This window comes from Mobula birostris, chromosome 1 (assembly GCF_030028105.1).
Source record: "Mobula birostris isolate sMobBir1 chromosome 1, sMobBir1.hap1, whole genome shotgun sequence".
Taxonomy (NCBI): domain Eukaryota; kingdom Metazoa; phylum Chordata; class Chondrichthyes; order Myliobatiformes; family Myliobatidae; genus Mobula; species Mobula birostris.
Window position 1 is genome coordinate 10,927,838 of NC_092370.1, and position 17,826 is coordinate 10,945,663.

The 17,826-nt window shown below is 44.3% G+C and overlaps 1 protein-coding gene across 2 annotated transcripts in view; it reads right to left on the minus strand.

Moving 5' to 3' along the window:
- Positions 1–362: 362 nt before the first annotated feature.
- Positions 363–17,826, minus strand: part of LOC140194915 (transcriptional activator GLI3-like) — a 455,994-nt gene continuing 438,530 nt past the window's right edge. For both annotated transcript variants that reach the window (XM_072252301.1, XM_072252311.1), the window contains 2 exons: positions 13,178–13,505; positions 363–4,152 (listed from right to left, as the gene is read on the minus strand). In XM_072252301.1, coding sequence (XP_072108402.1) covers positions 1,835–4,152; positions 13,178–13,505 — 2,646 coding nt within the window. In that variant the 3' untranslated portion in view covers positions 363–1,834. The remainder of the gene's footprint in view (positions 4,153–13,177; positions 13,506–17,826) is intronic.

The following is a 17,826-nucleotide window of genomic DNA, read 5'->3' on the forward strand; positions in this document are numbered from 1 at the left end:
TTCAAATGTATTTTTTGTTGCATGGCACGCCAACAGTCCCCAGCAAATTCTGATAAATGTATATGGCAAATAAAGTTGATCCTTGATCCTGGAGTAGGTTCAAAGGTTGGCAAGATAGGGGTCGATGGCCTGTACTGTGCTGTAACGTTCTATGTTCTCTGTTTATAACAAGAAAATTTCTTCTGATGACAAAAACCAATCTAATCATTTACTCCTAACCAGCCCATCTTTAAGTTATCAATATGCAAACTCATTCTTCTCTGTAGAAACCTCATGTTCCTGTGTTTTCAAAGTGGAAATCAAAACTAAAAGTTTCTGCTTACAAAAGACAACTTGGCAAAAAAAATAAGAATGAGAGGTTTATTAAAATTGTACAAACTTTTTTGTTCCTTTTTTTGCACAACAGCTAAGTAGTTTCCAAAGCGAAAGATGTTTACGTACACAGCTACAGGATTGGGTTTGAGTGAAAGGCATGTCCACAACTTCTTGGTGGTGCTCTGAGAGTCAACACCAGTAAAGTTCAGAACGGCCTTTCTATTTCTACGTGAAGGTATTTACATTAACGGGATTACATTTTGTTAACGCTTTCACCAAAAAAATCTAAAAAAATACTGAAAAGTATTGAAAGTACAGTGTGTATTTTACAAGATGAACTACAATGGTGAAGATATTTAAATCAGTTAAACAATAAGCTTTAATGCACAATTCCTAAACTGCCTGTGAGATCTCAAACAGGAAATATTAAATGATGGAGTGCTAACCGCTTAACATCAAGCACAACTATCAAGTCAAAATTTTGGCAGTATTGTTGGTCCCGATATGTAAAACTGACACAAAAATAAGGCACATACCTTATAAACATTCAGCAAATAACATGCCGCTTTTTTGTAAAGCACAACCAATATGTTCTACTATGCTATCCTAGAAATGATCACGTCTACTTTAGAATGCATACAGTGCTAAAGAGCCAAACAAACTCTAAAATAAATGCTCTAAAACTAGTACTGGTCTCCATATGGCTTTCCTGACAAAAAACAACATAACAAAAAAAGACCAAAAACAATAAAAATGTTCCATTCAACAGTCAGTAAAAAATACTCAAGCATTCTGGCTGCAAAGCCTTTGCATCTCCTTTAACACTTCCCGTAGGTCAACAAAACAGGATATATCAACCTTAAGACCTACCTGAGTCAAAGACTTCTCTTGGCTTCGACTGAGAAGCCAATCCTATTTGTCAATAGCAACGCACACACACACACACACACACACACACACACACACACACACACAGACACACACACACAGACACAGAATGCTGGAGGAACTCAGCAGGTCAGGCAGCATCCATGGGAATGAACAAACAGTTTCGGGCCGAGGCCTTCTTCAGGACTGGATATTTGTCAATAGTTTCACAAAGGCATTCACTCATTTTTTAAAAAAAAATACCCTAAAGTGAAATGTCTTCCTGTGAAAATGTTGACATTGGACAAAATACACTAAAGTTGTGGTCATTACAACAATTACAAGAAACAGTGCTTATGTTTGGCCTCATTTAATGTTCTAAGCATGCATATTAAACATTTACCTTAGCTCTTCATTCAGTAAACAGAGCGATAAACAAATTCTAACTTAAAATACTGATGCTGTTCAATTTTTTAAAAATGTCAGCGGAAGACACATTCTCCCAAGCATGGTGTACAGGGACACCTGAATTCGTACACCTTTGATCCCGTATCAGGAGTTCAATGGAACCCATCCCTCGGTTGGGATGGAATAGTTACAATGTACATAGGTGGCTAAAGAAGAGAAAACACCCTGCCCATTATCTGGATGGTTACGGCATAACCGTTAAGAATTTGCTTTCTTCTGCAAGTGACGTCAGCAAGGAGCTCATGTCACCAATGGCCATGTTTGTGGTGTTCACGGGCATGCTATGGAATGTGAGAGATGTGCGCGGGGTATTGAGGCGGGAAGAAGTCTGGGAGAGATTCTGCAGAATGCTTGGACTCAGTGCTCCTGAAATTAAGCTCCCATGGTCTTCGTCGTCTAGAATTGCGTCAAAGTCGATCTGTACAGTGTCTAGGTGGCTGACGTCCATGGTGCTCGTTACTTGATTGGAACCCGGAGAGAGCAGCTCTGAAGACTTGGCATGGCTGGCCTGCTGCAGCGGGCAGTTCGCCTCCTGAGCTGTGAACGCGACACTCTGCGGTTTGAAGGGAGAGTTCTGGTCGTAACCTTGCCGGCTGTAGTGCTGCAAGTGGGAGCAGGGGTTGCTCAGCAGCTGCGGCAGCTCCTGCATCTCGGTCTTAACGCTGGCCATCCTGTACAGCTGGTTAATGTCGCCGGGATGGGGGGGCACTCGATTTGTGGGCAGGCTTGGCTGCTTGCTGGCATTGCAATTTGTAAACATTTGGTGACCCCTCGCTGCATTTGACCCAAACTGCTGATTCCCCGGATTTCGGGAACTGTGCGGCCCCAGGAATACAGCCGATTGAGGCTGCTGGCTGCCAAATCCTCTGCTGCCCGGATCACCGACGCTTGCCTGAGCAGAGCCATTCATGCCGCGGAAACGCAACGCTTCCGTTACTGGCTGGCAGACCACCTGCTGACACTGGGTGAAATTCTGCACTGTCGCGTTTCTGCTCTGAGCTCCGCAGGCCACCTTTGCGGCCTGATGCCGCGCGGCCAGTGAGGAGTACGTGGGCGCCTCTTGGCCGTGACCCATCTGCAAGCTGTCCGACTCCATCTCAGGGTTCGGCAGGCTGGCAGCGTAAGGGAACTCCCCAGATGCAGCGAGCAACATCTGCCGGTTCAGGTTTTGGCCGTGTTGGTGACCCTTGCCCGTCTGGGGGCTCGCGATCTTCATGTTCCGTGGGGTTCCCCACGGAACCATCTCCATACACTGTTGGAAGCTGCTCGGCGGGGACACGAACGCATGCTGCTGAGCTGCCGGGAGGCTCTGTGGAGGACTGGTCGTGCTGGCAAAGACTCCAGGCGCCCGACTCTGCGGCAGGCTTCCCGCGGGCCGATATCTGTTCTTCTGTTTCTGAGGCGGCACGTCAACACTCCCTGAGCTGACTTCGTTCCACTGAATGGGCAGATCGTCCTTACTGGGCTCCGGGTTCACCTGCGGGCTGTGGAACTGCTGGGCGGTGGCCTGAACCTGGTCGAAGGAAGGCACACCGGCCATGCGGTCCTGCTGCCTTTCGCCAGACGGCACATTCGGCAGGTGCTCAAAGACGTCCAGGCTCGACACATTCATTTCGTTCCGGAGGTGGCTGCCCACCTTACTTTGCGAGCTGATGTACTGAACCACATCGTCCGGCAGGAAGTCCTCATCCAGGTGGCTGTAGGCCTCCTGAAGAACATTCTCGCTGATGCTAGGTGGGCAAGGGGAGTAGGCGCTGCGGTGGAGGCTCCCATCCGAGCGAGTGTAGTTCTGAAGGCTGAAGTTACGCCGTTCCATTGTTGGCAGAGCTGGGACAGGGTTAACGTTATTGAGACTGTTGTGGCGGGGCACGGGGGGTGCCGGGAACGGCTCAGCCACACCTCGCACAGGGTCGCTGGCTCTTCGTATTCCATTGCCCGGCATGTCATTGAGCAGCAGGGGCCTCCTGCTGAATCCATTAGATGCCCCGTCGCTGCACCTCCGGGCGGCGTTTATCTGAGGCAGGGGGAATATCTCCGTGTCCCGGCAGTCGCCCAGCAGGGCCATCCGCGCCTTCAGGCTCATGCGCTCCATGTTCGGCAGCGGGGTGGGCGGGGGGCCGCCCGTGGCGGCGGCGTACTTGGCCTTCAGGCGGTAGTGCTGCACTGGAGTCAGGCTCAGTAGCCCGGGCAAGCCGCCACACTGGCTGGCCTCGCTCGACCGCCTGGATGCATCCGTCGAGATGGGGTCGTACGAATCTGTGACGCTCGGGTTGCTCGGCCGGCCCTCCGCCTGGGACACCTCGCTGGACCTCCTGCTCGAGAGGTACGGTGAAATTCCGGACGACCTGCGGCTGCTCAGGTAAGCTGAGCTAATGGTGCTGGTGGTGCTGTCTCGCCTCTCCGTCACCTTACTGAGCGTCACGACGTCTGCATTCGGCAGTTCATTTCTACTTGGCAGGATAGTCATGGATCCCCCATCAATTGAGCTGTCCAGCTGAGAGCCTGGGTTTCAATGGAAAACTCAATTAGCAATTAGAACAGGAAACTATTTTACAGTTAATCTGAGAGAGAGACAGAGACTTCAAAGTGCAGTTACAAGAAGTAAAGATTAGTTTTTTTTTCAGCCACACGGACATTGAAATATATGGTGATCTGCATCTTTTGCATCAACCAAATTAGCGGAGATTGTGCTGGGGGAACTCCGCAAGCCACACCATGCTTCTGGCAAGATTAGCTTTGTTTGCTCTAAGTACATTGAAACATACAGAGAAATGCATCATTTGCATCAAATTTAGTCAGTGAGGATGCACTGGGGGCAGCCTGCAAGTGTTGCCATGCTTCCCACACCAAGATAGCATGTCCACAACTTACTATAAGACCGTAAGATATAGGAGCTGAATTAGGCCATTCGGCCCATCGAGTCTGCTCTACCATTTCATCATGGCTGATCAATTTCCCTCTTAGCCCCAATCTCCTCCCTGTATCCCTCGTGCCCTGACTAATCAAGAATTTATCAACCTCGGCCTTAAACATACCCAATGGCCTGGCCTCCACAGCTGCCTGTGGCAACGCATTCGTCAAATTCATCACTCTCTGGCTAAAGAAATTCCTCCTCATCTCCGTTCTAAAAGGATGCCCCTCTATTCTGAGGCTGTGTCCTCTGGTCTTAGACTCCCCCACCACAGGAAACATCCTCTCCACATCCACTCTATTGAGGCCTTTCACCATTCCATAGGTTACTGACCCTACCTGTCCATCTTTGGAGTTGGGAAGGAAGTTCCACGTGGTAACAGGGAGAACATACAAACTCCTTAAAGTCAGGGTGGGAATTGAACCAAGATCTTACAGCTCAACCAAGATCTCGATCCAGCAGTCCAATATCCACTCTCATCTCTGTTACTCTGTCTATATCTGAAAACATTTTAGTATTCTCTTTTATAGTATTGGCTAGCTTACCTTCATATTTCATCATTTCTCTCTTTATGGCTTTTTTCATTGCCTTCTTTTGGTTTTTAAAAGCTTCCCAATCCTAATTATATGCCCCCTCTTTAGTTTTTATGCTGTCTTTGACCTCCCTTGTCAGTCAGGATTGCTTCATGCTTCCTTTAGAATACTTCTTCATCTTTGGGATGTATCTACCCTGCACCTTCCGAATTTCCCCCGGAAACCCCATCCATCGCTGTTCTGGTGACATCCCTGCTAGTGTCTCCTTCCAATCAACTTTGGCCAGCTCCTCACTCATGCCTCTGCAATTCCCTTTACTCCACTGTAATATATCTGACTTTTATCTTCTTCCCCTCAAACTGCAGGGTGAATTCTATCATATTTTGATCACTGCCTTGTAAAGATTCTTTTTCCTAATCAAATCTGGGCCATTACACAACACTCAATCCAGAATTGCCGTTCCTCTCATTGGCTCAACCACAAGCTGCTCTAAAAATCCATCTCGTAAGCATTCTACAATTTCCCTCTCTTGGGATCCAGTACCAACTGGATTTCCCCAATCTACCTCCATATTGAAATTCCCCATGATTATTGCAAATTAGCCTTTTTACATGCCTTTTCTATCTCCCATTGTAATTTGTACTGTACATCCTGACTACTGTTCAGAAGCCTGTAAATAACTCCCACCAGGGTCCTTTTACCCTTGAACTTTCTTAACACTACCCACAAGGATTCTACATCTTCTGATCCTATGTCATCTCTTTCTAAGGATTTAATTTCATTTTAAACCAACAGAGACAGCCCAACCCTTGCTGCCTACCTTGCCTGTCCTTTCAATACAATGTGTATCCTTGGATATTAAACTCCCAACTATAACCTTCTTTCAGCCACAATTCAGTGACGCCCACAAAGTTATAACTGCCTATCTCTAACTGCTCTATAAGATCATCTACCTTATTCTGTATACTGTGTGCATTCAAATTTAATACCTTCAGGCCTGCATTCATCACCCTTTTTGATTTTGACCCCTTGATGCACTTTAACTCATTCCACTGACTTCAATCTTGCCCTATCATCCGTCTGTCCTTCCTCACAGACTCACGACACAATGGATCTGTTTGTATGCCAACAGCCCCATCCTCAGCCCTATCACCCCGGTTCCCATCCCCCTGCCAAATTAGTTTAAATCCTCTATGAAGAATTTGAAGGTATCGACAATCATCTTGAATGTTACAATGAAAATGAAGATTTGGAGGATGCAATCTTCAAAAGCATTGTCTGAAGGCAGTCTTTTATCTTCACCAGCTGTCCGTGCTGATTTTGTTCATCTGCAATGAATCACTCAGAGTGCAGAAACGAGCTGCCAGTGAACGTGGTGGATGCGGGTTTGATTGTAACAGTTAATGAAAGTTTGGATAGGTACATGGATGGGGGGGTGGTATGGAGGGCGGGTTGAGGGAACTAGGCCTGCTGTCTGTCTGTAAGAAGTTGTACATACTCCCTCTGTCCATGTAGGTTTCCTCCAGCTGCTGTTTCCTCCCACTTTCCAAAGACATGCAGGTTAAAAGGTTAATTGGTAAAATGGGGGTAATTGTGTGGCGTGGGCTCGTTGGGCTGGAATGGCCTGTTATTAGACCATAAGACAAAGGAGCAGAAATTGGCCATTCGGCCCATCGAGTCTGCTCCGCCATTTTATCATGAGCTGATCCATTCTCTCATTTAGTCCCACTCCCCCGCCTTCTCACCACAACCTTTGATGCCCTGGCTACTCAGATACCTATGCTCTGCCTTAAATACACCCAATGACTTGGCCTCCACTGCCGCCCGTGGCAACAAATTCCACAGATTCACCACCCTCTGGCTAAAAAAATTTCTTCACATCTCTGTTCTGAATGGGCGCCATTCAATCCTTGTCATGCCCTCTCATACTAGACTCCCCCATCATGGGAAACAACTTTGCCACATCCACTCTGTCCATGCCTTTCAACATTCAAAATGTTTCTATGTTATTGTATTGTATCTCTAAATAAATAAAGAAACAAACAGATGAATAACAATTTGGCATGGACTAGATGGGCCGAAGTGCTTGTTTCTGCATTCTATGACTCAGAATTCTGCACTCATAATTAAATTTTAAAATAAAAGTTAAAACATTTTGTCAGGCAGAAACAACACAATAATTCCAGCATCTACTGTAAGGGGCGAATGTGGTGGTGGTATGAGGTTGGCAGCATTCATGATCTGAGGTGATATTTACTGGGGAGGAGGACACAAAGGGAATTGATTTGAAGATCAGAACAACAGGCGAGCGAGACCACATGCAGCCACGGTCTCTTTCCTTAATCTTTTTTCTCTCAGACTTGCGGGACTCACAGGGGAAAGGCGCCATTGAGGACTGTGATTTAGAAAACCTCTGACTTAAGTGAAAGAGCATCACCTTGGAAACTTCCATTTATCAGAGGCATTTAAATTCCATTGGTGAGAGGATGGAATCCTCGCCGCAAGCTAAAGTTCTTTCTGAGTCTGCAAGCATTCAAACAAAATACAGCAATTGCAATATGAGTTTGAATATCTTAACACACTTAACTCAAGTATTCTGGTTGGAAACAAATATTAGGCCAGCAAAGCTTTACTATTTAGAGTCATGGATCTAGAGCACTACAGCACAGAAACAGGCCCTTCAGCCCATCTAGTCAATGTTGAATTGTTATTCTGCCTTCTCCAATCAACCTGCACCGGGACCATACCCCTCCCCTCCATGTACCTATCCAAACTTCTGTTAAGTGTTCCAATCAAACCCATGTCCACCACTTCCACTGGCAGTTCATTCCACACTCACACCTCACTCTGAGTGAAGGAAGTTTCCACTCAGCTTCCTCAAAAATATTTCACCTTTCACCGTTAATAACCTACGATCTCTAGTTCAAATTCACCAGCACGCTACACCAACTACAAAGTACATGGTAATGAGAGAACTTACAAATGGCTTCCTCATAGGTGGAATGCTTTACCTGTACAACTGTATTTTTCCAAATAACACTTTATAACTCTTCTTCCAATCACCTAGGTTAGCAATTGCACAATTATAAGTGGCAAGGTAACCTGACAAGTTTTAATAAACTTGAAAATCTGGAGTAAAAATCTACAGATGTGCTGAGAAGGAAACCATCACATCTGTAGATGTGAACTTCCCACTGTTCAGGGCATTTACAAAGACAGGTGTGTAAAAAGGGCCCGAAGGATCATTGGGAACCCAAGTCATCCCAACCACAAACTGTTCCAGCTGCTACCATCCAGGAAATGGTACCGCAGCATAAAAGCCAACGAGCTCCGAGACAGCTTCTTCCACCAGGCCATCAGACTGATTAATTCATGCTGACGCAACTGTATTTCTATGTTATATTAACTGTCCTGTTGAACATACTATTTACTATAAATTACTATAAATTGCACATTGCACATTTAGACAGAGGCATAACATAAAGATTTTTACTCCTAATGTATAGGAAGGATGTAAGTAATAAAGTCAATTCAATTCAACAACAGAGTGCTAGAGGGACCTAGCAAGTCAGACAGTCAAACTGGCAGGTGATAGGTGAGACCAGGTGAGGGTGAAGGTGGGTGGCTGGGGGAGCGGGGGATGAAGAGAGAATCTGGGATGTGGTAGGTGGGAAAGGTGAAGGGCTGAAGAAGGAATCTGATAGGAGAGGACAGTGGACCATGGGAGAAAGGGAAAGAGGAGGGGAAATAGAGGGAGGTGATGGGAAGGTGAGGAGAAGTGGGAAGACAGGAATGGAAAAAGAGAGATGGGTGAAGGGAGGGAAATTACCAGAAGTTAAGAGAAACTGATGATCTTGCCATCAGGTTGGGGGATGTCCAGTCTGTTTCATGATGTGTGCCTGTTCATGAGGGACTGAGTCAGAAACAATTCGAAAACTCACTGAGCTGTGTCGCTGTCTGGAATTATGCAGCCATTTACTTTGCTGTTCCAGATTATAATTTGGTAAGTCACCAAAGACTCTAACAAATTTCTACAGGTGTACCGTGGAGAGCATTTCGATTGGTTGCCTCACAGCAACTAACTGAGGTGCCAGTTCACAGGATGGGAATCAGCTGAAGATGGTCGTAAGCTCATCCAGCTCCATCATGGACACAACCCTCCACACCATCAAGGGCATCTTCAAGAGGTGGTGGCTCAAGGAGGCAGCATCCAACACCCAGGACATGCCCTCTCCTCATCACTACCATTAGGGAGGAGGGACAGGAGCCTGAAGACACACACTCACATTTTAGAAACAGCTTCTTCCCCTCTGCCATCAGAACTCTGGACAGACAATGAACTCATGAACACAACCTCACTACTTTGTTGTCTTCCTGCATTACTTACATTCTGATGACTAGAATACAAAAGTAAGGATGTAATGCTGGGGCTTTATAAGGCACTGCTGGTCTTACATACAACCTTGCCCAGGCCTGCGCCCTGGAAACCTTCCAAGGCGCAAATCCATGGTCTCATGAGACTAACGGATGCCTATATAAGGCACTGGTGAGGCCTCACTTGGAGTATTGTGTGCAGTTCTGGGCCCCTTATCTAAGAAAGGATGTGCTGACATTGGCGAGGCTTCAAAGGAGATTCATAAAAATGATTCCGGGAATCTCCTGTTAGGAAACGAGTTAGGACAAGTGATGGAAGTCTGTGTAGGGGAGCACTTTGGTTCCAGTGATCATAACACCATTAGTTTCAGCTTGATCATGGACAAGGATAGATCTGGTCCTAGGGTTGAGGTTCTTAATTGGAAGAAGGCCAAATTTGAAGAAATGAGAAAGGATCTAAAAAGCGTGGATTGGGACAGGTTGTTCTCTGGCAAGGATGTGATCGGTAGGTGGGAAGCTTTCAAAGGGGAAATTTTGAGAGTGCAGAATTTGTATGTTCCTGTCAGGATTAAGGGCAAAGTGAATAGGAATAAGGAACCTTGGTTCTCAAGGGATATTGCAACTCTGATAAAGAAGAAGAGGGAGTTGTATGACATGTATAGGAAGCAGGGAGTAAATAAGGTGCTTGAGTATAAGAAGTGCAAGAAAATACTTAAGAAAGAAATCAGGAGTGCTAAAAGAAGACATGAGGTTGCATTGGCAGTCAAAGTGAAGGATAATCCAAAGAGCTTTTACAAGTATATTAAGAACAAAAGGATTGTAAGGGATAAAATTGGTCCCCTTGAAGATCAGAGTGGTCGCCTATGTGCGGAACCAAAGGAAATGGGGGAGATCTTAAATAGGTTTTTTGCGTCTGTATTTACTAAGGAAACTGGCATGAAGTCTATGGAATTAGGGGAAACAAGTAGTGAGATCATGCAAACTGTACAGATCGAAAAGGAGGAGGTCCTTGCTGTCTTGAGGAAAATTAAAGTGGATAAATCCCCGGGACCTGACAGGGTGTTTCCTCAGACCTTGAAGGAGACTAGTGCTGAAATTGCAGGGGCCCTGGCAGAAATATTTAAAATGTCGTTGTCTACAGGTGAGGTGCTGGAGGATTGGAGAGTGGCTCATGTTGTTCCGTTGTTTAAAAAAGGATCGAAAAGTAATCCGGGAAATTATAGGCCGGTAAGTTTAATGTCGGTAGTAGGTAAGTTATTGGAGGGAGTACTAAGAGACAGAATCTACAAGCATTTGGATAAACAGGGACTTATTAGGGAGAGTCAACATGGCTTTGTGCGTGGCTGGTCATGTTGACCAATCTATTGGTGCCTAAAATCTGTTCACATTACTGTATTTGTCAACATGGAGCAGCGAGAGAGTTTGTAAATCTGGCGGGAGCAAAAGGTGTTGGGGATGGTGAGGATGGAGTGCCGCGAGAGGAGAGTGGGACAGATGGCAGAGAAGGAGAGCTGGAGTAGGGGGTGGCACGGGTGTAGGCACACCCAGCCCTAAGACATAAGGCAAGGGCATATGGTTCCAAACAATTATTTTATTGATCATTACAGAATGTCTCTTTCGTGAATTCATTGCTATGGAGGCCAAGTCATTGAGTGTATTTAAGCTAGAGGTTGATAAGTCGGAGCATGAAGTTACAGGGAGACCACAGGAGAATGGGGTTGAGAGGGATAATGAATCAGCCATGATCAAGTGGTGGAGCAGACTTGATGGGCTGAATGGCTCCAATGTCTTATGGTCTGATTTAGTTCTTATTGTAACTTATAGTAATTTTTGTGTATTGCACTGTAATCACTGCCACAAAACCACAAATTTCACGACACATGTCGGTAATAAAAAACCTGATTGTGATTGTGGTTGTGAGCCCAGGGACTGGGTTTTCTTTACACTGTAATTGCTAAGATTTAAAAATTGCCAAAAATACAACATGTTATTGATATAAGTTCTGCCTGCAGACCTCATGAATTCTGAGGCACTTGGTGCCATATTCTGACATTCTTTTATCATTATTCATTTTAGATTTTAAAATAATAAGATATGAAATTCAAATCAAATCTGTAATTATTTCCCAGAAGCTTCCCTTTTCAAGAAAACAATGTCCTCCTCTCCCTGCCTCGAGCTGTTTTAATTTGAAACTTAATTAAACACCCCGTGATTATAGTCAGATATGCCATTTATCTCTGCACGTATAAGAAATAATTCAGTGCAGTGTCTTCAGTAACATTTGGGCAGCACGGTAGCGTAGTAGTTAGAGCAACGCTTTACAGCACCAGTGACCCAGGTTCAATTCCCGCCACTGCCTATAAGGAGATGGTACTTTCTCCTTGTGATTGCGTGTGATTCCTCCGCACGGTCTGGTTTGCTCCCATGTTCCAAAGATGTATGGTAAGTACGTCTATTGGTCACAAGGGTGTAAGAGGACAGTGGGGTGTTGTTGGGCCATAGGGGCTTGTTATCTTGCTGTATCTCTAAATAAGGGTGGTGAGGTGGAGATACATCTCTATCAAAGGAGGTGTAGGCACTCCTTCCCTCCGCTACCCTGCAGGTCACCCTTGGGCAAGGTGACCACCCGAACAGGGTTACGTGAAGCCACGGGAACAGGTGGTGGATGGTCGTTTGAGCAGCTGGTGCATATCACAAGTCCTGGTTAGGCGACCACTGACGCCAGGCAGATAATCTTTGAAGAGGATTGATAATGGCTGGGATCGCCCATCTTGTAAAGACACTGCCCAGGAGAAGGCAATGGCAAACCACATCTGCAGAAAAATTTGCCAAGAACTATGATGGTCATAGAAAGACCAATGATCATCTACATCATACAACACGGCACATAATGAACGAACAATCTCTAAATAAATTTAGGGGCATAATTTTAAGGTGATTAGAGGAAAGTATATGGGGAGACGTTTTTTGCGTGGAAAACCCTGCCGGGGTGGTGGTAGAGACAGATACATTAGGGGCATTTAAGAAACTTTTATACAGGCACATGAATGATAGTAAATTGGAAGGCTCTGTTGGAGGGATGAGTTAGATTAACCATAAGACATATTAACAGAATTAGACCATTTGGCCCATCGAGTCTGCTCTGCCATTCCGTTTTTTATTATCCCCTCAACCCTATTCTCTTGACTTGTCCCCATAACCTTTGATGACCCTACTAATCAAGAACCTATCAAGCTCCACCTCAAATGGCTTGGCCTCCACAGCCATCTATAGCAATGAATTCCAAAGATTCACCATCTTCTAGCTAAGAAAAAACCCCTTTACCTCTCTGTTCTAAATGGATGTCCCTCTATTTGGAGATTGTGCCCTGTGATCCTAGACTCACCCACTTCACGAAGTATCTTCTTCACATCCACTGTATTTAGTTCTTTCAATATTCAGTTTCACTGCAATTCCTCCTCGTTCTTCTAAGCTCCAGAGTACTGGTCCAGTGTCATCAAATGCTCCTCATACATTAACCCTTTTATCCCCGGAATAATTCTTATGAAGCTCCCCTAGACTCCCTCCAATGCCAGCAGATCATTTTCTTTGATAAGGGCCTTGATCTTCAGGCAAGTTCGGCACAACGCCCAGGAGCCTAACTGTGCTGTTTACATTCTATGCTCTAAAGTAAATATATTTATTGCAAACCATTGAGTTTTTTCCTTACCATTTCCTGGAAGGGGAGGCAATGTGATGTTTTTTGTAGCTGGCACAGCGTTGACTCTGGGAAGGAATCCATTGACTTGTTTCAACCTCTCCATCTTTAGCTGCTCCATCCACCTGGTCCCTGTCAAATTCCTTCGGGCCTGCAGGCCCAATGCTGTGGTTGCTGTGGATACTGTAGAGTCCATGATTGGTGCCTCATCAGTGGCACTGAGATCTCCCACACTGCCTCCGCTATTCAGATTAAGCTCGATCCCACTGTTGGAGTGGGCACTGAAGGGGGACGGTTCACTGCTGCACGAAGACTGACCACCAGGGCTTGGCTGAGATGTCTGGAGGGGCAGGGAAAGAAGCCATTGAGTTCCCTGAACGTACATGCACAAGTGGGTTCAATTAGATCATAAAACCATCACAACATTAAATATTAGAGTGAAATTATATATTGGACAACTTCACCCACCACCACACTTAATTGGTCACTGAACACAACATGGACTCACATTCACGGGCTTTACAACTTAATGTTTGTTTGTTTGATTTAATTATTCATCTACCAATTTATCCATTTATCTATCTATCTGTACATCTATCTATCAATCTATCATCTATCTATCTATCCATCCATCTATCATCTGTCTATCTATCTACCATTTGTCTATCTACCTATCATCTATTTATCTGTCTATCTGTCCATCCATCATCCATCTATCATCTCTCTATCCGCCTATCATTTGTCTATCTACCTATCATCTATTTATCTGTCTATCTATCTGTCCATCTACCTATCATCTATTTATCTGTCTATCTATCCATCCATCTATCATCTATCTATCATCTGTCTATCTACCTATCATCTATTTATCTGTCTATCTATCCATCTATCTATCATCTATCTATCATCTCTCTATCTGTCTATCATCTGTCTATCTACCTGTCATCTATTTATCTGTCTATCTATCTATCATCTGTCTATCTACCTATCATCTATTTATCTGTCTATCTATCCATCCATCTATCATCTATCTATCATCTGTCTATCTACCTATCATCTATTTATCTGTCTATCTATCCATCCATCTATCATCTCTCTATCTGTCTATCTATCATCTGTCTATCTACCTATCATCTATCTATTTATCTGTCTATCTATCCATCTATCATCGGCCAATCTATCATCTGTCTATCATCTATCTATTTATCTATCTGTAAATCTGTCTATTTATTTATTCATTCATTCATTTATTTATTGTTTTTTGTATTTGCACAGCTTGCTGGCTTTTACACATTGGCTATTAGTCTTGGTAGTTTTATATTGATTTACTGTACTTCTTTGTTCTACTGTGAATGCCTGGAAGAAAATGAATCTCCAGGTAGTGCTTGGTGACACATATGTACTTTGATAATAAATTTACTTTCAACTTTTTGAACTTTGAAATCCTGCTGTTAACAAGTTCTGCTGATCTATAAACAGGAACAATGTGAACTCTCTCTTTGATGGTTTGAGAGTTTTGTACAATCTGAAAGAAATCACAAAATCACGATACCTGCCACAACTGGATGGCTGTCAGTCTGACACACAGAAAGTTGCCAGAAAAAGCCCGTCCACCCTACTCGTGAACTCGTGTCCCACTCCCATCGGGGAGGAGGCTATGTAGCACACATGCCTGGACCAGTAGACCCAAAAACAGTTACTTCCCCCAACTCGTCAGGCTGATCAACACCTCCACCCCATAACCCACCCTTCCATACACCCACCACCACTACATCCACACCACATAGTGTCACTTTATGTACATACAATCAGTCTGTAGATGCAACAATTACTTGTTCATTGTGTTTTGTAGAATTGCTTTTATATTTACAGAACTGTGCAAAATTCTTGGGGCACGTATATAGCTAGGGCACCCAAATTTTTTGCACAGTACTGTGGTAATTTTATATATTGGGCTGAACTGCTGCCACAGAAATGAATTTCATGGCATACGTGAGAGATGATAAACCTGATTCTGATATGGGTCTCTATTGTGGACTGAGAGTGGGAAGGGGGCAGGGAGAGGGGAATCATGGCTGGGAAATGGGGTAGGGAGTGGGGAGGGAGCAGAGATCACCAAAGAGACATTCTGTAATGATCAATAAACCAATTGTTTGTAATCAAATGACCTTGCCTGGTGTCTCAGGGCTGTGTGTGTCTGCACTCGGCCAACCCCTGCCCCGTCTCTCCTTCTCTGCCAAGTTTTCCACAACCCTCCTGCAGCACTCCACCCTTGTCATTCCCAAAATTCTTTGCTCTCTCCAGATTTACATATATGTTCCCTGCTCCACGACGACAAATACAGTACTGTGCAAAAGTCTTCGGCAACCGAACTATATATATGCGCCTAAGAATTTTGCAGAGTACTGTAGGTTTAGTGTGCTTTACTCCATGTCCAAACTTTAATCTCTAACTTTATTTTTTATTTAATTCTTTGTTCTTTATAATTGTTGAATTTTTTTTATTGCATGTCCATCAAAAAACCACAGCAAATTCTTAATACGTGTAAGTGTACACGGTGAATAAAGTTGAGCTTTGAAATGAAATTTTAAAAATTCCATAAATGCATAGCTGGATAATTTAAAGTCATAATAAAACCAAATTGGTCAGTTAATGGGAGAAGGGTTCAGGCATTAAAATCTCACCTTATTACCCACTGTCCTTAGGAAGACAGAACAAGAAAGCACCAGACAGTAATGTCAGCAAGTTAGTGAAAACAAGAAAGAGAACAATTACTTTCTGTTAGTAGCACTTACATATAGGACAAAGTTAATCAAAATAACTGATCAGTAAATGTCACTCGCAATCAAGAAAAACAAAAAATCTCAAACAAATAAAAAATTGACAGAAATCCTTTAGAACATGCTAATAATCTGCAGAATGCATTATATTTCAGACTCATGTTAAATATTAATAATGCCTGCTCTGAGTTTATTCCAACCCATTTCTGAAAGGCTAGTGATCTACACATCACTGAATTCTTTACAGAGAGGGTCATGAGGACCAGGAATAAGCTGCCAGAGGATTTGTTTGAGATGGGTACAACTGTAGCATCTAAGGGGCATTTGGATAGGTACATGGAGGGATACGGGCTGAATACAGGCAACTGGGACTAGCAAGGAAAATGCAGTGGGCAGCACGAAGCAGATGGGCTGAAGGGCCTGATTCCGTGCTGTGACTCTATGAAGGAATCTTTGCCCTATTGTTAATTGTTCCCAGACAGGAGCTCTGTCAAACTTGATCTTTCCGATACCAAATACATATTTTTAGATCCCTTTGGCTTCTAAGGACTATTCCTAAATCTCATCCCTCCCTATGTGACTTTGGAATTTCCCTGTGACCATGGCAACCTCTCTGTCGGTGGGACTTTTCAGTACACAGTGGGACAGCATGGTAGGGTAGCAGTTAGCATCACACAGAGGGTGGTGGGTGCATGCAATGCCCTACCAGAGGCGATGGTAGAGGCAGACACATTAGGGGCATTTAAGAGTCCTTTAGATGGGCACTTAGATGATAGAGAAGTGGAGGGTTTCGCCAGAGGGAAGGGCTTGATTGATCATAAGTGTAGGTTAATTGGACAGCACAACATTGTGGGCTGAAGGGCCTGTACCATGGTGTAATGTTCCATGTTCTAATTTATTTATAAAGGATCTGGGCTGAATTCCACTGCTGTCTGTACGGAGTTTCTACGTTCTCCCCATGACCCTGTAGGTTTCCTCTGGGTGCTCCCAGTTTCCTTCTACGTTTCAAAGCTGTAAGAGTTAGGTGGTTAATTGGTCACATGGATGTAATTAGGCAGGATGGCCTGTTCCAACATTTCCTCTCGTTTTTTTTACAGCTGTGTGGACTAACCATTGCTCTGAGCAGGAAACTTTTACACGGCCTGAAAACTGCACGGCATTTTAAATGCTTTTTTTTTGTAGATGGCACGGGCGTTCAGTGGGCCAGAGGTTTATTAACACTAAGCTACCGACTTCCAATCTGTATTTATTGATACAATTTGTAACTTGAAACACTAAAATGTTTCAAAGTAAAGGTTGTGGTATGTTTATTATTTAGAAAATTTATGGATTATATTCATCAATACTTCAGGTGTGTGGCCAAGTGGTTAGGGCATTGGGCTCACGACTTGAAGGTCGTGGGTTCGAGTCTCGGCTGAGGCAGCGTGTTATGTCTTTGAGCAAGGCACTTAACGACACACTGCTCCAGTCCACCCAGCTGAAAATGGGTACCGGCAAATGCTGGGGGTTAACCTCACGATAGACTGGTGTCCTATCTGGGGGGAAGTCTCGTACTCTCAGTCACTTCAGGCCACAGAAACCGGCATAAGAACCGGCCTGATGGGCACAAGGATCGGGACAGACTTTAAAAAACTTCGAAAATTTCACAATTACGTTAGTATAAATTTCAAAATTATATTCACATAATTTCAAAATGATACTAAGATTATATAAAAGAAAATTCTAGCTGTGTGGCAACAAAGGCTATGTGCGCGGGAGTACTTTAGTTACTGCGCAGCTGTGTACCCGCGCAGCTTAGAAGGAACAGGCACTTGCGAAGATTAGAGGGAACAGGCACCCGCGCAGCTGAGAGGAAGCAGGGCCAGTTACTGCGCAGTGTCT